Source organism: Myotis myotis, unplaced genomic scaffold (genome assembly GCF_014108235.1).
Source record: "Myotis myotis isolate mMyoMyo1 unplaced genomic scaffold, mMyoMyo1.p scaffold_m19_p_8, whole genome shotgun sequence".
Taxonomy (NCBI): Eukaryota; Metazoa; Chordata; class Mammalia; order Chiroptera; family Vespertilionidae; genus Myotis; species Myotis myotis.
The window spans coordinates 93,663,802-93,687,097 of NW_023416390.1; the positions used below are offsets into that span (position 1 = coordinate 93,663,802).

The 23,296-nt window shown below is 43.2% G+C and overlaps 1 protein-coding gene across 7 annotated transcripts in view; it reads right to left on the reverse strand.

Moving 5' to 3' along the window:
* SAP130 (Sin3A associated protein 130) overlaps positions 1-23,296 on the reverse strand; it is a 95,572-nt gene that overhangs the window by 13,029 nt on the left and 59,247 nt on the right. For all 7 annotated transcript variants that reach the window (XM_036319357.1, XM_036319359.1, XM_036319358.1 and 4 more), the window contains 3 exons: positions 10,497-10,852; positions 6,024-6,272; positions 5,359-5,484 (listed from right to left, as the gene is read on the reverse strand). In XM_036319357.1, coding sequence (XP_036175250.1) covers positions 5,359-5,484; positions 6,024-6,272; positions 10,497-10,852 — 731 coding nt within the window. The remainder of the gene's footprint in view (positions 1-5,358; positions 5,485-6,023; positions 6,273-10,496; positions 10,853-23,296) is intronic.

The following is a 23,296-nucleotide window of genomic DNA, read 5'->3' on the forward strand; positions in this document are numbered from 1 at the left end:
GAGTAGTGGGACAGAACAGCATTGTCATTTTGCTCATCTCAGGTAAGGCTAATGTTTAAGTCGGTAATTCTGTATGGCCCATGAATGATGTTATAAATATCCAAATGGCCTTTGGCAGAAAAGTTTCCCACCCCTGTTGAAGATATTTTACTCAGTTGAGGGAAGTCTTTCTCTTTTCCAATTTTTGAGTTTTTATAAGTGTTGAATTTTGTCAAATAATTTTCAGCATCAATTAATATAATCATGTAATTTTTCTTTTGTAGCTTCTGTTGTGGGATGAATTGTGTTCCCCCGGAAAGACATGTTAAAGTCTTAAGCCTTGGTACCTAAAACTTGATGGTCTTTGCAGATGTAACGCAGTTATACTGAGCTAAGATGGACCCTAAATCCAATGATGAATGTCTTTCTGAAGAGAAAAGTCATATACCCAGGGAAGAACACTTGTGGTTCTGGAGGCGGAAACCGGAGGGCAGCAGCTGCACGCCCAGTGTTATCGAATGCTTGCTGGCCAGAAGCTAGACAGGCAAGGAGAATGGTCTTCTGCAGCCTTCAGAGAGGCTGGTCCTGCTGATGCCTTCATTTTGGACTTCTGGACTCCAGAGCTATGAGATAAATGTCTTATTTTAAGCTCTCTCGTTTGTGGTACTTTATGATTTTCAAATATTAAAGAAGTTTTGCATAGCTGTAACAAATCTCATTTGATAAACGTGTAAAATTCTATTTATATATTGCTGGATTGTAATTTACTAACAGTTTAAGTATTTTTGCTTCCATATTCATGAGAAATAGCAATCTGTAGTTTTCTGTATTGATACCCTTTTTGGTTTTTCTATAAGGGAAATAATGACTTAAAAAAATGAATTTGAAACTGTTCCATCCTGTATTTTGGAAGAGATTGTAAAAAATTATGTTGATTGTTCATTTAAACATTTGAAGAGTTTCCCAGTAAAAGTAGCTGAGCTGTCCTATCCGGTTTGACTCAGTGGATAGACCATTGGCCTGGGTCCCAGGTTTGATTTTGGTTAAGAACACATGCCCGGGTTATGGGCTCAGTCCCCAGTTGGGGGCATGCAGGAGGCAGCCAATCGATGACTCTCTCTCTATCCCTCTCCCTTCCTCTCTGAAATCAATAAAAAATATATTATAAAAAAAAAAAAAAAAAAAAAGTAGCCAAAACCGGTTTGGCTCAGTGGATAGAGCGTCGGCCTGCGGACTGAAAGGTCCCAGGTTCGATTCCGGTCAAGGGCATGTACCTGGGTTGCGGGCATATCCCCAGTAGGAGATGTGCAGGAGGCAGCTGATCGATGTTTCTAACTCTCTATCTCTCTCCCTTCCTCTCTGTAAAAAATCAATAAAATATATTTAAAAAAAAAAAAAAAAAGTAGCTGAGCCTAGGGATTCTATTTGGAAGCTTTTGAATTACGGATTCAACTTATTTAATGGTTATAGGACTACTAAGATTTGTCTATTTATGGTGGCGTTTTGGTAATTTATGGTTTTGAAGTTATCGGTTCATTTTATCTAAGACGTTAGAGGACTGGTGCACGAATTCGTGCACCAGTGGGGTCCCTCGGCCTGGCCTGTGGGGTCCCAGATTGCAAGAGGGTGCAGGCCAGGTCAAGGGACCCCACTGGTACCCAATTGGGGCTGGGGAAGGACACGGGAGGTTGGCCAGCCAGGGAGGGACTGCGTAGTATTTTCTTACTAGAGGCCTGGTGCACGAAATTGGTACACTCGGGCACGGGAGGAGTGGTGGGGTGGGCTGGAGGTGGGGGGGAAGTCCCTCAGCCTGGATTGTGAGAGGGTGCCGGCCAGGCTGAGGGACCCCACCAGTGCACGATTGGGGCTGGGGAGGGACCACAGGAGGGCTCCAGGGCATGTCCGGCCCGTCTTACTCAGTCCTGATTGGCCAGACACCAGCAGCAAGCTAACCTACTGGTCGGAGCATCTGCCCCTGGTGGTCAGTGCACGTCATAGCAAGCGGTTGAGCGGCCTTAGCATATTATGCTTTGACTGGTTGAATAGCCAACCAAACACTTAGCATATTAAGCTTTTATTATATAGGATGCTTTTAATGGCTGCACAATATGTAGTAATATCCTGTTTCACTCCTGATAATCCCAATTTGCCTGTTTTCCTTTATCTTTTTCAGTTTTGCTAGAGATTTGATTTTATTGATCTTTTTCCAAAGAACCAGTTTCTGTTTTATTGATTTTATTAATTTCCTCTTTAAAAAAAAATGTTACTTTTATTGATTTTAGAGAGCAAGGAATGGAAAGAGAGAAAAACATTGATGAGAAACATAAATCAGCTACCTCCTGCATGTCCCCTAGTGGGGACTGAGCCTGAACCCGGGCATGTCCCCTGAACGGAACCAGTGACCTTTTGGTGTATGGGACAACCCTCAACCGAGCCACACCGGCCAGGGCTTAATTTCCTCTTTTCAATTTCACTGATTTCTGCTGTCTTTACTATTTTCTTCCTTGTATTTGCTTTGAGTTTATGTTGCTCTTTTTACTGTTTTTGTTGTAGGAACTTTGTGATGCTCCCTCTTGTCTAATGTAGCATTTCGTGCTATAAATTTCCCTGTTGGCACTGCTTTAGTTGCCTCCCACATATTTTGATTACCCTTCATTTTATTTCCGTTCAGTTTATGTATTTTAAAAAATTTCGACACTTCCTCTTTGACCAATTGCTTAGAAGTGTGTTGTGTAATTTCCATGGTTTGGAGGTTTTTGGTTCTCATCGTTTTTGGTTTCCAATGTGATTCCATTATAGGAAATGAAGATAATCTATATAATTTCAATTCTGTTAAATCTGCTAAGATTTGCTTTCTGGTCCAGGACACTGCCTGTCTTTACATGCTCTGTGTGCACTTGAGAGAATGTGTATTTTCTGCCGCTGTTCAAGTGTGTATGAACGTTTCTTAGATGCTGGTGTATGGTGCTCAGTTCTACATCCTCGCTGACTCTGTCAAGCGCTCCTACCAGTCGCTGAGACCAAGGCGCTAAAGCTCTCACGTCACCACACACCTGCCAATCTCTCCTCCAGCTCCAGCGTTTTGCTTCAAGTATTCTGAGGCTCTTGGTTTTTGTTGCCTCTACATTTTTTAATAGCACACAATGCCCTTCTTTGTTTCCAGTAATTTTCGTTCCTCTGGCCTACTTTTATTTGATATTAATATAGCTACTTTTGCTTTTTAAAATTTTTCCATTGCATATATTTTCCATCTGTCAATCTACCTATGTCAATGTACTTGAAGTGAGTTTCTTATAGACAGAATATAGGTGGATCTTTTTCCCATCCATTCTGTCATTCTGTGTTTTAATTGGTATATTCAGACTATTCAGATTTAAGGTAATTATTGATATGTAAGGTTAAATCTGCCATGTTATTATTGCTTTCCTGTGCTGCTTCTATTTTTTAAATTCTTACCGAAGGGTATTTTTTCCACCAATTTTTTTTTTTAGAGACAGTGGAAGGGAGGGAGGAAAACGAAAGCGAGAGAAACACTGATGTGAGAGAGATACAGTGATTGGTTGCCTCCTGCACAAGCTTGCAACTGAGGTATGTGCCCTTGACTGGAAATTGAACCCATGACCTTTCGGTCCCTGGGCTGACACTCTAACCAGTTAGCCAAAGGGCCAGGGAATTTATTGGGCTTCTTGATCCTCTATTTCTTTTCTTTCCTTCCTGTAAATGACCTGACCAGTTTTTAACATTTAATATTGATTTATTTTAAGGATATGATTTTAAAACTTAGGCAAAACAGTTCAACTAGTTTAATAGTCAAGAGACTTGGCGCAAAGGTGATGAATATGGACATGTTCAAACAGAAGATGTAGGAATCATGAACATTTTCAGTCATCAAATTACCTTTCTTGATACAGTTATAGCGAGTCCCAAGAAGCAATAAGACTTTTAGTATGCCTTAAAATGTTACTAGGGAACCCTTTAAATGTTAACTTCTAGGCTGTGGAATTCTGGCATGAGGAGAGGTTTAGTGGTCCATACCCTGCTTCTATCACAGGCCAACATTCTCTACCTTTGGAAATCTTACCTGTTCTTCAAACCTCAGGGAACACTTGTGAGGAAGAAAACCTGGAATGTGTTGCCACTTCTATACTTCCATTTAGAGCAAGCATGTCAAACTTGTGGCCCCCAGGCCGTATGCAGTTCACAACAAATATTTTTGCAGCCCGGCCAATATAACAGTATGTAAGAAATGTTTTAATAAAAATTCGTAACTTAATTTTTACAATATCCTGTTATACATAATTATTAATAACGAACTACACCGTTCACTAGTGACTGATTACTAGAATCGTGTTGCATTCATTTCCCTTATGTGCCTTCTGTGCAGGCGCACCATTTCTCTCCACTAATACCAGCAGTGAATATTTTAGCAGCTGATGGCCATGTCATTAATCTTGCACTGATTTGTTTGGTGTGCACAACAGGAAATATTTTGCTTTTGGAGAATAAGAAAAATAGGTTTATTTCCATTACGCTTATTAATTTGTGAAGTTATTCAGTGTCTGGTAAGTTAATGTTCAAGAAAAAATATTAATTTTTATTAAAATGTTCTATTATTTTATGTTAACGATGACTCATTTATTTCAGCCCTTTGTATTCAGCATTGCTCTATCGAAATAAACCTATGTTTCTAGGAAAATTGAAGCTTTTGTTGTTTATGGCCACGTACACGTACACCTTGTTTATTTGTCCCGTAAGCCTTTGAGTTTGACACGCTTGCTTTAGAGACTGAACTGCCAGGATCCTGATGCCTGCTCAGAGATTAGTCAGTCCAGTCCAGCTCGGCTCACCTTGAGGCCACAAGGAAGCCCTCAGAGAAGTGCCCAAGTAGACTTCCTATAAGGAAATGGGAAAAATGACCAACCCTCTGCTAACTTATACTTCTTTGTGCAATGACTATATCTGAGATTAAGGACACTTAAAGTCTATCAGCACAAATATTTACGAAGGAACTCAGATGGACTATGCCAAACACCCAGTATAGCTCCTTCCACAGCTCTGTGGGGCGGAGGAGTCATCTACCGCCACTTGAGCTGGGAATACATGAAATTTACTAAGAACAATGTTGTCACTTATTTATTAGACTGAGTTTCCAATAAAGTAGACATAGCTTTCTCAGGCAAAGAGTAATTTTCCAAATTTTATGCCCAAATGTACATTCTGTCTAAGTTAAACATTAAAGTCTTCAGATTTTATAACAAAAACTTACGGTTTTTTTAGAAAGTGAAAACTTGTAAACCTGTCTGTTCTACTGTGATTGTAATCATAGTAATGTAATCACAATTTCATGCATTAACACTGAAGTTCCTGGGGGAAGCTAACCTTTAACCCGGACATCACTGTATCGCTGAAAGTGGTGGTAAGCAGCTTTCCAGGGGTTCCGATAGTGACGGAGCAAAGTAATGGGAGGTCTTGGACGCACGGGGACATATCTCACTCCTTCTTCATCTGTTTAAAGGGAACAAAAAGAAGATGCTAAGTAGCTTATTACATACTAGAGGCCTAGTGCATGAAATCCATGCACTCGGGGGTGGGGGCCCTCAGCCTGGCCTGCACTCTCTCACAGTCCAAGAGACCTTAGGGGTGTCCCACTGCCGGCTTAGGCCCGCTCCCTGCACCTAAGCTGGCAGTCGGACATCCTTAGTGCTGCTGAGGAGGCGGGAGAGGCTCCCGCCACTGCCGCTGCGCTCGCCAGACGTGAGCCTGGCTTCTGGCTGAGCAGCACTCCCCCTGTGAGAGTGCACTGACCACCAGGGGTCAGCTCCTGCATTGAGCGTCTGCCCCCTGGTGGTCAGTGTGTGTCATAGTGACTGGTCATTCTGCTGTTCAGTCGATTTGCATATTAGCCTTTTACTATATAGGATTTGCCACAATCCTCAAGGTACAATTCCAGTAAGTGAGCCCTAGTGAGACTGGACTATGTAAACAGCTTTGGGATTGGTCCTGATTCAAGTGGGAAAGCATCACACGACAGCAGATTCCATTACCAATGTACTCCTTGGGAGGAGACTTGCGCTTCTCTGCCTTCACCAGGAGACTCTTGGCTGTGGACTTCTCGTCGTCAGTGCTGTTTGTCTCCATCATGTCCCCCTCTTCTGTGGAAATCACATGCTGTTGCTTCCGAGGCTTTTTCCTCGGGGAGGCACCAGGCGGTAGGTCACTTGTGGGCAGGGACAGGTTGTTAGCCAGCAATGCAAGAGATGGCGACATGGTGCTGGCAGCTAGTGGAGGAACTGCTGCATGGGAGAGAGAGTGCACACGTGCATGAGAACCTGAGCATACGGACAGCGTCACCAGATGTCCACCAGTGAAAATAAGTAGAACAGAGAAACCCTTGTGTGCCCGGCACTGGGTAAGCACCAGTTGTGCAGAGGCGGCCAGTTGCTTCCTAACACCTCACACCTCCACTATCCTTGCAGGAAGACGCAGGAGTGACAAAAGCACCGGTGTCAAGCCCCTGGGGTGGCAGGGCTGACCCTGAGGGCTTTCTGGGGCCCACATACCACCTCTGAGCGTCTGCCTGCCTCTGGGCTTCTTGTCCAAGGGGAACAAGAAACCACACGGTCAAGCCACTATTTCAAGTTTTTGAGCATGAATTCTTAGAAGTTAACCTATTTAGTCACATACTCTTAAGATAATCTGAAGTAGTGGGCATATTTTATTACTCCCAATTTAAAGATGAGAAAACAAGGCACAGGTCACGGCAAGCGCAGGGGCGGCGCAGAGCCGGGCTGAGCTCAAGCTCTGGCACCCACGGCACACGGCCTCCTATCAAGCAGCCTCCACCGGGAGGGGAAGCACTTGCCTGGGCGTGCGTGAATCATACACCTGGGGCCTTACAAATCAGGACAAAAGCTCGCCTCCACCTTTTATCCCATCTACCATATCCCTACGTCCCTGCCCCCACCCTACCTCGGCGCCCAGTCCCAACAGGCACACCCTGAACACTGTCATCACATCTTAATTTCTAGCATCTGATTCTCCAGCCAAAACCAACTATTTTTCCAGGTCACTCCTCTTAGCAACCAGTCTCCAACAACCTCTAGTTGAGGAGCTATTATCCATTAATAGGAACTAGGAACTATTATCCATTAATCCTATCTTTTTTTTTTTGCTATTGCTTATCCCTCTCCTATTACTTTCCTGCTTCGGGGCAATCCTAGGGTATCTGCTAAGTCCACTCTCTCCACATGGCCATTTCACCCTTTTCCTTCCTTACACCTCCAGCACCTCCTTTTCCAGCCCTGCTCTTAGCTGATTACCTTGCTTTCAATCTTACTGCAAATAAATACATACATACATACATACATACATACATACATACAATAAAAGGAACAATCAGAAAATGCTCATAAATTCCCCCACCACGTATACCGTCTTCCTTGCACCGGGACCACGTATTTCCTTATCTTGGTGTGTCCTGCCCTGACACTGCTCCAGGAATCCTCATCTTTCTCCACACCATCAACTCTTTCCTTGGACAGGATCATTCCCACACGGACTTGTAATGCCCCCGCTTAAAAGCCACTCTTCTTGGCATTACTTCCCTTCAGCTACTGCCCTTCCCTTTTCTACCCTTTTCTACCAAACTGCTCAAGGACTGTTCACACTCATTGGCTCCAATGCTCCTCTCCAGTTTTCTCTTGAACCCACAGCCAATCATCCTGGACTAATATCATTACATGCAAACAGCTCTTCTCAAGATCTCCACATGCTGTTAAATCCAATGGTCGCAGCTCAGTCCTTACGTTTTTGAAAAATGTATGTTTTATTAAAAATTTTTTCAATTACAGTTTATTTTCATAATTACTTTGTATTAGTACAGCACAGTGGTTAGACAATCAAATACTTCACCAAGTGTTCCCACTGATACTTCTACCTGGCACCATACACAGTCACTGCAATCCTGCGGACACTATTCCTAGGCTGCACTTGGCGCCCCCGCGACTATTCTGTAACTACCCATCTGTCCTTCTCAGTCCCTTCACCTTTTCCACACAGTCCTCCAATCCCCCTCCTCTCTGGCAACCATCCGACTGTTCTCTGCACCTATGCATGTTTCTGTTTTGTTCTTTTCTCTTGTTCTTTAGTTTCCACATATAAGTGAAGTCATATGGCATTTGTCTCTCTCTGACTGACTGCTTTCAGTTAGCATAATACCCCTGAGGTTCATTCAGGAGTCCTTAACCTAATTGAGCTTTCAAGAGCGTGTGACCCAGCTGATGACTCCACTTTCCCTGAAATATTTCTGCCCTGCTTCCAGGACATCACGTACCCCAAGTTGATTCTCTCCACTCTGGCCCCTTCACTCAGTCTCCTATTTGCTCTGCTTCTTCTTCCTCCACAGAACGGGCAGTGGCCTGGAGGAGCTCAGTGCACAGCGGCCTCTCTTTTTATTTGCACTCATTCCTTAAGGGATTTTATCCAGACTCATGGCTTTAAACACATTTTATACACGACAGCTCCCAGTCCATGCCTGCAATTCACTCTCTATTCCAAAAGCCAGGTTCACAGGCCCAAACGCCTACCTGATGTGTCTGTCTGGAGGCAGGTCTAGCAGATACCTCAAACTTACCAAATCAAAACCTCAGTCCCTCCCTATACAACAGCCGTGGGCAAACTACGGCCCAGGGGCCGGATCCGGCCCGTTTGGCCGTTCTATCCGCCTGCGGAGCCGAAAGAGCGGAGGGTTCTCTTGCTCTCCCCTCCGCTCCTTCACCAGCAGCAGTGTTAACATGGCAACGTCGGGAAACACGGCCACAGCTCCTTCTTCTGAGTCCAGTTTAAGAACCCATTGTGGCCCTCGAGTCAAAAAGTTTGCCCACCCCTGCTATAGAATGTGCTCCTCCTGCAACCTTCCCGCTCTCAGCTGTTGGCAACTCTGTGCTCCCAGTTACTGAGACCTGACCTTGATGCTGTTCTCCCACACTCAACATCCAATCTTGAAAGAAATCCTCAGCTCTAATTTAACAATAAACCTAATCCAATCATTTCATACCACTTCTGTTGCTACTACCTTGGTTGAAGCCTTCATTGTTCCCTGCAATTTATGCAATAACCTCTGAACAGAGCTCCTAGATTCCATCCTTGCTCCCGTCTTTTCTGTACACGGCAGCCAGAGCAGTCTGTAAGAAATGCAAGGGACCTGCAGTCCCTCCTCCGCTCTAAACCCTCTCACAGCCCTCCCGTCCTCACAATGGTCCACAGCCCTCAGTCTCGCCCCGGTCCTCTGACCTGCCCTTTGACCACTTCCTCGGCAGGAGGCTCTACCTGTGTGCCTCTGCTCCCTGCCACGGCTTGTTGCTGTCCCAGGCCCCCACCTCTCTAATGTCTCTACTCAAAGATACTTTCTCAGGAAGCCTTCCTTTAAGTCTTTAAATATCACAGCTCCAGCCCTAACTTTCCCTTATATTTTGTCCCTGCCTGTTTGTCGCATTTGCTAGATGACAGAGTTGTGCTTTTTTCACTTGGGCTTTGTCTGTTTTTTATAAATTTCTTAACAATGAATATTACTTTTGTAGTTATGAAAAACAAGATCCACAAAAAATTATTAAAAAACAAAATCAAACAGAAAGAAAACTTCCAGTCATCTGCCTTTTACAGAGAGTTTATAGACGAGAAGAGGAAAAAAGGGGTAATGTATAGTTTTAAGATTTTACTAAACACATATTAAGTTTAACAAGAGAGTATTTTCAACAACATAAATCTTACTTTACTGTGTAACAAAAATGGGCAGGTAATAAATTGTAAATAGCAGGACTTAGCGACGATTGTATACTCTTACATGGCGATTTTTAATTCTTTTTTGGGGCAGTATTTTATTAATGAACTAGAGGCGTGGTGCAAGAAATTCATGCACTTGAGGTTGGTCCCTCAGCCCAGATTGCGAGAGGGCACAGGCCAGGCCGAGGGACTCCACCGGTGCACGTTCGGGGCTGGGGAGGTTGGCCAGCCAGGGAAGGACCACGGGAGGGCTCTAGGGCATGTGTGGCGTGTCTCGCTTAGTCCCCGATCGGCCAGACCCCAGCAGCAAGCTAACCTACTGGTCTGAGCGTCTGCCTCCTGGTGGTCAGTGCACATCATAGCGAGCAGTTGAGCCGCCTTAGCATATCATTAGTATATTACACTTTGATTGGTTGAACAGACAACCAGACACTTAGCATATTAGGCTTTTATTAGATAGGATACAAAGCTATCATGAAGAATATGTAAATATCTTTGGGGAAATATTAATCTTTTTCTTAATTTTGGTTAAGAAACAAAATTAAAGATAAAACCAGCAAAATGGTTTAGTTTTCAAAAGGAGCTTCCATTTTTTAAAAAGTAATAAAGTGCAAATTTAAAATGAGAATGGAAGGGTCAGCATTCCTAGCTAAGGGTAACACAAGTTGGGACTCTGAGGAAAATCAGGAAAAGGGGAAGAAGCAACTGCCAACACTGTATTCTTTGAATGAACTTACCAGAAACTGGTCTCATGATATCCATTGGTTCCACTTCTTCTTTAACTTTTATCTCAGGTACAGGAGGGCCCAAAATCGAGGAGGGATTGCCACCTACAGATGCTGCAGGCAGGGGGGCAGCTGCGATGGTGGTGATAGGTGGAGTAATGGGAACGGCTCCAGGCATGGTGGAGAGGGCAGCCGCAGGCTGTGACGGGGGACTAGCTGCAATCATGGCTGGAATGGCTGGTGGAGGCTGCTGAGCAGTGGGAGGGACTGCAATGGTGGGTTGATCATTACTCTGATTGGACACAGTGTCCATGGACACAGTGACTGGAGTGGCCATTGATACGTGGATTTCTGACTTAGGTTTGGCACTGAAATACAAAAGCAAAGATAATGTAGCAAACAACAGAAAATTTCCTTAACCTGCAACATCTTAGAGGATGGTATTTATCCAATTCGTTTTGTAAAACACAGCAAAACTAAAATATTTCTTAATTCTAATAGTTGAACTTTTAAGTTTGAAAGGGAATTGCAGTTTTAAAAATACACCTCCTTGCGCCACCCAACATGTTTTTATAAGCAGTAATAAAATTAATTTAGAAAACCAAGTCCATTGTAAAGAAATCAAAGTTATGTCATCAAAAACAACCAATTTTCATTATGTTGTGCATTTTCCTCCCAGAATTCCTTAATGCATATGCTGTTTTAGGAGGTCTTTTGACTGATTACAATTGTATTCATACTTCATATGTGGTTTCTCTTTTAAAAGAGGAAACTCATGCACATGGCAAAGATAGGAAAGAATACAAATTAAAAGTAATTTCCCTCCACTTCAAACATGCAGACCTCTACTCAGAGGCACCAGTACAGTGAAACCTCAGTTCTCGAACTTAATTCACTATGGAAGGCTGTTCGAGAACCAATTTGTTTTAAAAACGCATCATTTCTTCCCCTTAGAAATAATGTAAATTGAATTAATGTGTTCCAGACCCCCAAAATAAATGTTTTAACTTTTCTTATGAAACAGTACATGTACTGTTTCATTCTTATGAAACAGTACATGTACTGTTTCATCTATAAGCAAACTCCTTTCTTAAATTTATCGACGCACCCTCCTACTAGTCTTAAATTTTTCATATGTCACTGCCTCAGAAATGCTATCACCAGCTAACTGCTTTTCATTTATCCAATTAACAGCAGTTTTCCTACCTCTTAAGTGCCCGTGGTTGTTGTTTTGTGAGCACTTCATACCCTTAGCAACACTGGCACTCTGGTCAGCCTCTTTATGTTTTAACATTGTGCTAATCATAGTTAGCAATAACAGAAGCATCTCTCCTTTGTTTGTTGCCTGAGAGACACTTTTTGTCACACTGAGGTATCAGCATAAAAGGGTTCTCAGGTCCAGAACGGAAGTTTTGGTCGACAACCAAGACCTTTTTTTTGTGCACAACATGACTGTTCGGAGTGGGAGACATTGGAGAAACGAGGCTTGACTGTATATGTTACCAGAGATACTTCAGACATCTAAAGTAGCTACAAATACAGTGTTTAAAAATGTACATCCTATTTTATCAGTTTTTAAAAATACATTTTTACTGATTTCACAGAGGAAGGGAGAGGGAGAGAGAAACATCAATGATGAGAGAATCACTGATCGGCTGCCTCCTGCACGACCCCTACTGTGGATCAAGCCTGCAACCCGGGCCTGTGCCCTTGACCCGTATCAAATCTGGGACAATTCAGTGTGCAGGCCGACGCTTTATCCACTGAGCCAAACGAACGAGGGCTATTTTTTCAATTTTTTAAAAAATATTTTTATTTTCAGAGAGAGAGGAAGGGAGAGGGAGAGACAAAAAGAAACATCAATGTAAGAGGGAAACATTGATCCGCTGTCTCCTGCATGTCATCTACTGGGGATCGAGCCCACAACCCAGGCCTGTATCCTGACCCAGAACTAAACCAGCAACCTTTCGGTGCATGGGACGCTGCCCAGCTGACTGCGTGAGAACTGAACCAGCACCTCCCAGTGCATGGGCGCCACCCAGCCCACAGCCAGAGCCTGTTTTCTCAGGTTTATAAGAACAACGCATACATGTCATTACAACCTCTTAAACATTATTATTTTTTTATTAATTAAATCTTTATTGTTCATATTATTACAGTTGTTCCTTTTCTTTCCCCCCATAACTCCCCTCCACCCAGTTCCCACCCCACCCTCCTCCCTCACTCCCCATCCACTGTCCTCATCCACAGGTGCACGATTTTTGTCCAGTCTCTTCCCGCATCCCCCTAACCCCTTTCCCCCCCAAGAATAGCCAGTCCACTCCCTTTGTATGTCCGTGATTCTATTATAATCACCAGTTCATTCTGTTCATCAGATTATTCACTTGATTTTCAGATTCACTTGTTGATAGATGTGTATTTGGTGTTCATAATTTGTATCTTGACCTTTTTCTTCTTCTTCCTCTTCTTAAAGGATACCTTTCAGCATTTCATATAATACTGGTTTGGTGGTGATGAACTCCTTTAGCTTTTCCTTATCTGTGAAGCTCTTTATCTGACCTACAATTCTGAATGATAGCTTTGCTGGATAAAGTAATCTTGGTTGTAGGTTCTGGGCATTCATCACTTTGAATATTTCTTGCCACTCCCTTCTGGCCTGCAAAGTTTCTGTTGAGAAATCAGCTGACAGTCGTATGGGTTCTCCCTTGTAGGTAACTGACTTTCCTTCTCTTGCTGCTTTTAAGATTCTCTCTTTGTCTTTTGCTCTTGGCATTTTAATTATGATGTGTCTTGGAGTGGTCCTCTTTGGATTCCTTTTGTTTGGGGTTCTCTGTGCTTCCTGAACTTGTAAGTCTATTTCTTTCACCAGGTATGGGAAGTTTTCTGTCATTATTTCTTCAAATAGGTTTTCAATATCTTGCTTTTTCTCTTCTTCTGGCACCCCTATAATTCGGAGGTTGGTACGCCTGAAGCTGTCCCAGAGGCTCCTTACACTATCTTCATATTTTTGGATTCTTTTTTCATTTTGCTTTTCCGGTTGGGTGTTTTTTGCTTCTTCATATTTCAACTCATTGACTTGATTCTTGCGATCCTCTAGTCTGCTGTTGGGAGTCTGAATAATATTCTTTATTTCAGTCAATGTATGCTTAATTTCTAGTTGGTCTTTTATCACAACATTGAGGGTCTCATTAGATTTCTTGTAGATCTCATTAAGTTTATCAGCAGTTTCTAGAAAATTCTTGAAAAACCTTAAAAGTGTGGTTTTGAACTCTATATCCAGTAGTTTACTTTCCTCCATTTCTGTCATTTGTGACCTGTTTCTTTTTCTCCACATTTTGGCTGCTTCCCTGTGTTGATAAAGTGGTTTTCTGTGCTGAGTGTCCTCTAGGGCCCAGTGGTTCAGCCTCCCCAATTACCTGAGGACACTCTTGGTGCACCCCCTTATGGTCTTTGTGCACAGTCTTGCTGTAGTTAAGCCTTGATTGTTGTGGTTATCACTGGGAGGAATTGACCTCCAGGCCAATTGGCTGTGAGAATCAACTGTGTCTGCAATGGGAGAACTTCTGTGCTGGAGACACCCCTCTGGTGCAAGACTTGCTTCAATGGGGCTTTGGTGCTCAGTGAGTCTGCCCCCTGAGTGTGTCCTTTATGGGTCCGAGGAGCTGCAAACTGGATGGTCCCACTCTGACCTCTGGGTTTCCTGGCTCCTGGATTTCTAGGGAGGTGCTAATCTAGCCTTTGCCTGAGGCTATCCAACAAAAGCCTCCCTGCAGGGCTTGGGCGGGGCGGGTCCCACGGGATCAACAGGGCGGAAGTAGCAGTTATGGCTGGGCTCAGTCCAGCCCTCAGAGGCTCTGCTTCTCAGTGTCCCGGAAATCGTTGCAAGCCCCTCGGAGAGAAAGCTGCCCTCGAGTTCCGACCGATGCCAGACAGTCCCGCTTCTCCCGTATTCGTCTGGGTCCCTAAGAGACTCGCCCGGAACTGGAGCTCAGAGCCTGAGACTCCCACCCGATTGAAAACAACAACCGCGCCCTCAGCCGCCAGCCCGCTCCGCACCCACCCCTGCATCTTAGTATTTTACTTCCGCACTGCGCCTCCTCCGAGTCTCGGTATGCTTTTCTCTTTCCTTCTAGTTGTAGAATTTCCACTCAGCCAGCTTTCCTGTGGTTCTGGATGCTGTCTGTTCAGTCTTTTAGTTGTATTCTTGAAGTGGTTGTTCGAGGCAGCAAACTCCGGTGTTTACCTATGCCGCCATCTTGGTTTCTCTCTTAAACATTATTTTTAAGTAAAATATTTTACTTAATAGCTGCAAAGATTTACCCACTTATATTACTACTAGAGGCCCAAGTTCACGGATTTGTGCACTAGTAGGGTCCCTTAGACTGGCCTGCACCCTCTTCCAATCCAGGACCCATCGGGGGATGTCGGATTGCTGGTTTTGGACCAATCCCTGCAGGCCAGCCTGCAGTCTGACTGGCAGTCTGACATCAACCGAGGGATGTAGTGTGCGAAGCAGCAGGTGGCTAGGGAAGAGCCCTGAGCCCGGGCTGGGCGCCACACTGCTCCCGCTCATCCCGGCCCCACTGTGTCTACTGCCCCCGCCACTCAATAGTGCTGCCACAGAGGCAGGAGGCTTGCGCCACTGCAGCTGCGCTCACCAGCTGTGAGCCTGGCATCTGGCACCCGTCAGTCAGCCGAGTGGTGCTCCCATTGTGGGAGTGCACTGACCACCAGGGGGCAGCTCCTGCGTTGAGCGTCTGCCCCCTGGTGGTCGGCATGTGTCATAGCGACTGGTCAAACAGTCATTTGGTTGCTTAAGCTTTATATATATAGATTGCTGAAAATTCAGGATATAAAAAACAACACAAAACGATACCTAAGTTCAAACCAAAACCAAATGGGCTTCCATAGGCAAAAAATTCAACATCGGCCTATAAACCCCAGACCATATACAAAAATGAAGTCTACATGGTGCAAAACTCAATGCAAAATGTATTTAAGAAAATACAAAAGAAAACCTAGACTTCGGTGAAGTTCTTAGACATGACACCAAAGCACAACCCATGAAAGAAAAAACTGATAAACGGAGCTTCATTAAAATGGAAAACGTTTCCTTTGCTTGTTTTCCTATTTTTGTGCTAAAAATAGAGGGGGAGAGAGAAACATAGATGTGAGACACACACATTGATTGGTTGCTTCCCACAGGTACTCAGATCAGGGCCAGGGATGGGCCCTGCAACCCAGGTACATGCCTTGCCTGGAAATCGAACCCTCGACCCGGAGCACGGGCTAATGCTCTAACCACTGGGACACCTACCAGGGCCAAACAACTGAATTTATTTAGCAAGGTTGTAGGATAAAAGAATCTCATATGTTGCAGGTAAGAATTTAAAATGGTAGAGCCACTCTGGAAAAATAGTTGGGAAGTTTTTTATAAAATTACAAATATATGCAACTCAGCTTGTGCATTCTTTGGATTTATCCTAGAGAAAGGAAAACGTGTTTCTACCAAGAAAACAATACAGGAATGTCCACAGAAGCTTCATTTGTAATAGTCCCCAACTAGCAACAACCTCAATATATTTCAATAAGCAAGTAAACAAATTCCATACATTCCTATGATGCAACACTACCCACTCAAAAGAGAACTACTGATACAAGCTGCAACTTGAGTGGATCTCTAAAGAAAATGTTGAGTGGATATAAGCCAGTATCATTAGATTATTGTATCCAATATACATAATGTATGCAATACACATAGAATAATTACGAGATTCTGAAAACTTTAAAAAAATATATATTTTTAATGATTTCAGAGAGGAAGGGAGAGGAAGAAATAGAAACATCAATGATGAGCGAGAACCATTGACTGGCTGCCTCCTGCACGCCCCCTACGTGGGATCGAGCCCACAACCTGGGCATACGCACAGACCAGAAATCAAACAGTGACCTCCTGATTCATCGGTCGATGCTAAATCACTGAGCTACTGGGCAAAATGAGCTATTTTAAATAACTTCAAAGAACTAAAGAAGATTATGGCTAAAGAACATCATGAAAAAAAAAAAAAAAAGATCACGAAAATGATGTCTCAGCAAATTGAGAATGTCAATACAGAGAAATTATAAAATAGATAAAATTGAAAAATATAAAAGCCGAAAGGAAAGAAGTCAACGGAAGGCTCAAAAGCATTGCTTAACAGGCACAAGGAAAAGATCCACACACACGAAGACAGGTCAATTGAGACTCCCAGTCTGAACAGAAAACAAAACGGGAGAAAAAGAAACAGAGCCCCGAGACCTTCGGGACAGCAATGTGCGCCCCGTGGGAGGCAAGGAGAGGAAGGGGCAAGAATATCTACAGAAATAATGGCCAATGACTCCCTAAATGTGATGGAACCATTAGTCTATACACCTCAAAGTTCAACAATCTCTAAGTAGAATACATGAAAAGAAACCCACAACTAGACACATCATAATTAAATTGTCAAAATGCACAAGGAAGTATTTAAAAGTGAAATTCTGTAACTTAATTGTACCAAAAAAGATAATATATGGTAAATTGTTACAAGTTAAATCCAGTTGAATATTTTCCTCTACATTTATAGATTTTCATATTAACAACTTTAAGGGGTGTACCAAGAGTGTCCACCTCAGGTAATTGGGGAGGCTGAGCCACTGGGCCCTATAGGACACCTAGCACACAAAGCCACCCTACCAACACAGGGAAGCAGCCAAAATGTGGAGTCAAACAGGTCACAAATGACAGAAATGGAGGAAAGCAAACTACTGGATATAGAGTTCAGAACCACGGTTATAAGGTTTTTCAAGAATTTTCTAGAAACTGCTGATAAATTTAGTGAGACCCTTGAGGATATGAAAAAAGACCAACTAGAAAAAAATCATACACTGACTGAAATAAAAAGTATTATACAGAGACCCAACAGCAGACTAGAGGATCCCAAGAATCAAGTCACAGATTTGAGATACCAAGAAGCAAAAAACGCCCAACTGGAAAAAAAGAAAGAAAAAAGAATCCAAAAACATGAAGATAGTGTAAGGAGCCTCTGGGACAACTTCAAGCGTACCAACATCCAAATTATGGGGATGCCAGAAGAAGAGAGAGAGCAAGATATTGAAAACCTATTTGAAGAAATAATGACAGAAAACTTCCCATACCTGGTGAAAGAAATAGACTTACAAGTCCAGGATGCGCAGAGAACCCCAAACAAAAGGAATCCAAAGAGGACCACACCAAGACACATCATAATTAAAATGCCAAGGGCAAAAGACAAAGAGAGAATCTTAAAAGCAGCAAGAGAAAAACAGTCAGTTACCTACAAGGGAGTACCCATACGACTGTCAGCTGATTTCTCAACAGAAACTTTGCAGGCCAGAAGGGAGTGGCAAGAAATATTCAAAGTGATGAATGCCAAGAACCTACAACCAAGATTACTTTATCCAGCAAAGCTATCATTCAGAATTGAAGGTCAGATAAAGAGCTTCACAGATAAGGAAAAGCTAAAGGAGTTCATCACCACCAAACCAGTATTATATGAAATGCTGAAAGGTATCCTTTAAGAAGATAATTTGATGAACAGAATAAACTGGTGAATATAATAGAATCAGGGGCATAGAAAGGGAGTGGACTAATAATTCTCAGGGGGTAAGGGGTGTGGGGGGGTTCGGGAAGAGACTGGACAAAAAACATACACCTATGGATGAGGACAGTTGGGGGGGGGGTAAGGGCAGAAGGTGGGGTGGGAACTGGGTGGAGGGGAGCTATGGGGAAAAAAAAGAGGAACAATTGTAATAATCTGAATAATAAAGATTTAATTTAAAAAAGAAAAAAAACAACTTAAAAAAAGAGAGTGCTGTAAAAAAAGTTGAAGATATGTAAAAAGAATAGGATTTTCAATTTAAAATTTGCCTAGCCATTCTATCATTTAAGAGCACTGGCAGGACTTAGGACTTATGATTACAGGAAAATGGCATATACACATCTTCCTATACTCCTGCTAAATACAGCTAAAAGTCACGGTTTATATATAAAACAGGCTGCTGAAAGGTGAAGAGCAGACAGACGTGGCAGGGCCCGCGGAATGCCCCTGCAGCCAATTCCTGGGGTTTCCATTGGCCTCGTGTCCCGACTGAGGGCTAGTGAGCTGGCCAGCAAGAAATGTCAAAGGGCACTGACAAAGGATGTCCCAACAAGTCTGTTCTCTAGAGCCAAAGAGCCAAGGAGCCAAGAAGGGCAGCTTAGCAAGATGAGAAAGTTTTAGACAGTGACTGCTCTACCCCAGTGACACAGGCATTAGAACTGCAGCGTGGCTGCCCTCTAGTGGAGCCTGCCAGGTGCCATGCGGCCCTCCGTGCTGTCTCCCCCCCAGTACTATACAGTGCTGTGAGGAGATGCCATGTAGGGAGCCTGGACTTCACGCCTCAACTGGCCTTGAGGCCCTGCTCTCTGTGCCCCCCACCCCCGGGGGCTGCTGAAACAAAAGCTGTTATGTGAGTGTAGGTCTCAGAATGCCTACGATGCCCAGGTACACACAGAAAACCACTATCTACTCAAGTCAGGAAAACCACACATAGAGAGATGATGTAGCAATCAGCTGGCTGGACACTAATGCAGACATCAACAAACAAAAAACAGAAAAATATCAGTAAAGAAATCAAAGTTGTGAAAAAAAATGATGAACATTATAGAACTGAGAAATATTATAATGGAACAAATAAGCTCCCGGAATATTCTCAGTAGTAGAGATGAGAGAGGCCATGATCAGTCCTCTGAAGATAGAGCAGGATAATTTACTAACCGCAACAAGAGAAAACAGAATGAAGAGCGAAGGCAGAATAAACACATTTTTTCTGATATGAGAAGTGTCAAAATTTGGCATCTTCTGTACTTCCTCTGCTACAAACGGTGCTCTCACATTGAAGAAAGTAAACCGAGAAGAAGGAAGCGTGTAGGCTCAGTGGTGAGCCGCAGGGGAAGGAGAGCAGCATGGAGGAAGGCCACAGGAATGACGGCATCAGGGCCAGGAAGCAAACCATGCAGCCTGCGGAGGAGGAGGCCAGGCTTCAAGGATCTCACCCAGGAAAAATGGAACCCACAGAGATCTGGTAACATCTGCCTGTATTCAGCTCTATAGGTTTGGTGGAGTTTGAGGAGTCATTAGTGATTGGCAGGGAAAACTTAGCAAACATTAGTAGTAGCCTTGTGACTGCTTTTAACCATTTGTACGCCATAAGCGCCTATAGATGCAAGCGGCGGACCTTTTATAATTGAATTCAAAATATCATGGCAGTTAACTGGTTGAAATTCAGCTTTCGCCCTACCAGAGTGGCTCAGTTGGCTGGAGTGTCATCTTGTGCACCAGCAGGTTGCTGGTTCAATTCCCAGTCAGGGCACATACCTGGGTTGCGAGCCAATCCCATGAAAGGCAACTGACTGATGTTTCTCTCTTAAATCCATCTCTCTCTCTCTAAGCATGTATGTAGGTGAGGATTAAAAAAAAAAAATGAATGTAATTTTCAATTTTATTTTTACAGCTTTTGGATTTACTTTTTAAAATTTTAGTCTTCTATTTTAAAACACTTTAGTTTGTTTGTTTTAAATTAGTATTATTTTCAGATTTCAAAAATAGAGATCTCCCTCACTCCCTAAACCCATCTACTACCATCACATAATACCACTATTTCCTTATTTCATTGAATCGTAGTTGCCAACAATTATAGAACACACAAATATTTTGTGTATTACGTAAGGATACATTAATTAATGACAGGATATTAACATGCTATCAATTTTAAATCACATATTGATTTTAGAGATGTTGATGTTTGTATGTTGATCTTTTATCTTATGGTTTTTATCTTCCTTTTAAAAATTTTACTCACCTTTTTCATTTCTATCCTCTATGTCTACATTATTTTACTTTATTTTTTTTAATCCTCACCTGAGGGTATTTTTCCCATTGATTTTTAGAGAGAGACTAGAAGGGAGGGAAGAAGGGGGAAAGAGAGAGAACACTGATGTGAGACACATTGACTGGCTGCCTCCCACATCTGCCCCAACTGGAATCAAACACAAGACCCTTTGGTCTAGGGACTGACACTCTAACCACTGCGCCAAACCAGGCAGGGCTATCTTACTTTTTAATTCTGGCTTATTCTGTGATAGTTTCTTCCAGATCTTTAATGAGTTTTGTCAACTCATGTGTCATCTCTTTACACTTTATCATCTACTCTTGGAAGTCTCTGCATTTCATCTTTGCATTTTCCTTCATGGGGTTGTGGTTATTTCATTAGATAATACTATAAATTCAGTCAAATATTCTGCTATAGATTTCATTCCTTACTGGAAATTGAGTCCACAACCCAGGCATGTGCCCTGACTGGGAATTGAACTGTGACCTCCTGGTTCATGGGTCAACATGCAACCACTGAGCCACACCAGTCAGGCTCCATATGCTACTTAAAAAAAAAAGTATTTTAAACAATGAAAACTAGTATTTACCATTTATAAAATTTAATACCTAGTGTTGGCAAAAATGTGGAGAAATTTCACCTAGAATAAAATCTGAAGAATTTTGGAGAACTAATTCATGAGGATGTAAACAGGCGTAGCGACTGGAAATCAGAACTCACAGGGCGCGTTCCCTTTGCCCCAGCAATGAGACTTCCGGAGACAGACCCCAGAGAAATGCCTGCCAAGAGGCCCAAGGACAAAGAGATTCATGGCAACACTGATCACGACGGCAATAACTTAATTGTTCATTAATTGGGGGCTAATTATGGCACCAGCACATCTGGGAAAATCACACCGTACAGGAACAGTCTCCTTTCCTGGTTTCCGTGGCCTGACCTCTAAAGATGGCATGTCCTACATGCGGTTCTCGCACCACCTCTATTTCCTACTCACGTGCATTTTCAATGGGTTCTCGTAGACGCTCATGGTGTTCAAGATTTGTCTGCTTGTACTCCCAAATCTTAATCACCAGCATGGACCTTTATCTTCAAGTCTAAGACTGTATATACATCAGAATTTTACATCCACCAATGCAACCGACACCTCCACTTGGGTATGTCCAACCACAAATGTTTAAAACCAAACTCTTGATTCCCCTGCCCCACGATGACTACAGCCGCCCTCATTTAGAAAGAACCAGGCCGCGGCGGTAGCTGCCCTCACTCCTTCCTCCGCTCCCTCAGAGCGTCTGTCAGCTGCACCTTCCACGGTGCCCAGCGCCACGCTCTTCCTGAGGCGTTTCTCCCTCCATGCTGGTGCAGGACATGGAGACAGCCTGCGTTTCCATCATCGCCCACTGGCCTACCTCCTCCACTCTCGCCTACTTGAAGTCCACTTTCATTAGGAGCCAGAGTAACTCCTTTTTAAAAGAAGCCAAATCACACCACTCCTGTGTTTGCCCTCTGATGGCTCTCCATTTCACCCACAATAAAGTCCAAAGAATTCTGAATGGCACTAGCACTAAGTAATCCAGCCCTCAATGACATCTCTGAACCATATTGTACACGCTCTCCATGTTTTAGGACAGGCTCCCTTGCATATTCTCAACACTAAGTCCTTACCTCACATGATGCTGATATGTGTGAATTACACACACACCAAATACATACATACATGCTTACATATACACAAAACCATATCAGTCCCCCACCAACGCTATTCATAGTTCAGTTGTAACAGTATATTAATCGCTCTGCATAGACGGCAAACCTTACTGCTAGCTTTGCTCTGCAGCCTACAGATCACCATGTAGCCAATGTACCACATATCATGATCTGTGCCAATCACATCACTTCTTCTGGAGTATGTCACTCACTGGTCACTGCATGTCTGTTACTTAGTTCATGCAGACAGCAAAGCGTGTAGTTGTGCTATCTTTTGTTTCCCAGTGATAAGCCCATGTGAAATTTTACAGAAATGGATGATTGGAAGAGAGAACAGGCAAAAAAAAAAAAAAAAATGCTGGAAAAAAAGTGTTACTTCTGGAAATAAAATTGGGCCTGATTAGAAGACTGAAAACGGCAACAGCAAAGAGAAGACAGGAAGAGACCTAGCCTCGTACGAAGCTATGGAATGGACAAACTGAGAAAGCCCAATGAACATGAAGAAGGAAGGCAACGTACTTCATATCACCCTTTAGTTTAAACTGCTGTAGGAACACAAAGTCACCATGGTGAAATGAAGTATTCACTTCTACGTTGTATTGAGTACTATAAAAAAAATCCTGATAATACGAGCCAAAGTGTTGAACGTAGCTGCCACATTGAAAGAAAATGGCAATTACAAGGAACAAAAAGAACCTTTTGCTAACGATGAAGGCTACTTTTATTGTTGCAAAAGCCTGCCTGCCCAAGCTGCTAGCTCAGGTAAAGCAGCTGCTGTGAAATGTGCACTTAGGTTCCGTGATTAGTTAAGGCTGATGGTTTTGAAAAAAAAGGATGACGTTATTTCTAGAAATGATGCTGGCAAACACTCCCTGTGAAAGAAACTCTTGAAGACATTTCACCCCCAAAGCCAAAGGGTGACATGGCAGGCCAAAGGCGGTGCGAGCTGGTGGGGCAGGATGGCGAGCTGCCTCCTGCGAAGAGCACACTGAAGGAATGTATGCCATATTTGGAGCAATTTCTCCCAAGAGACAACTGATGGCCATTGAACAGCTTCTGCACAACAAACAAAAGAGAGAGACCGCATAGAGAAGGCTGGCAAACCGCAAAAGCTCTTTGGGAGCAGAGGGAACGCTCAGGACCACAGGAGCTGGGGAGCGTGCTGGCTGTCACCACAC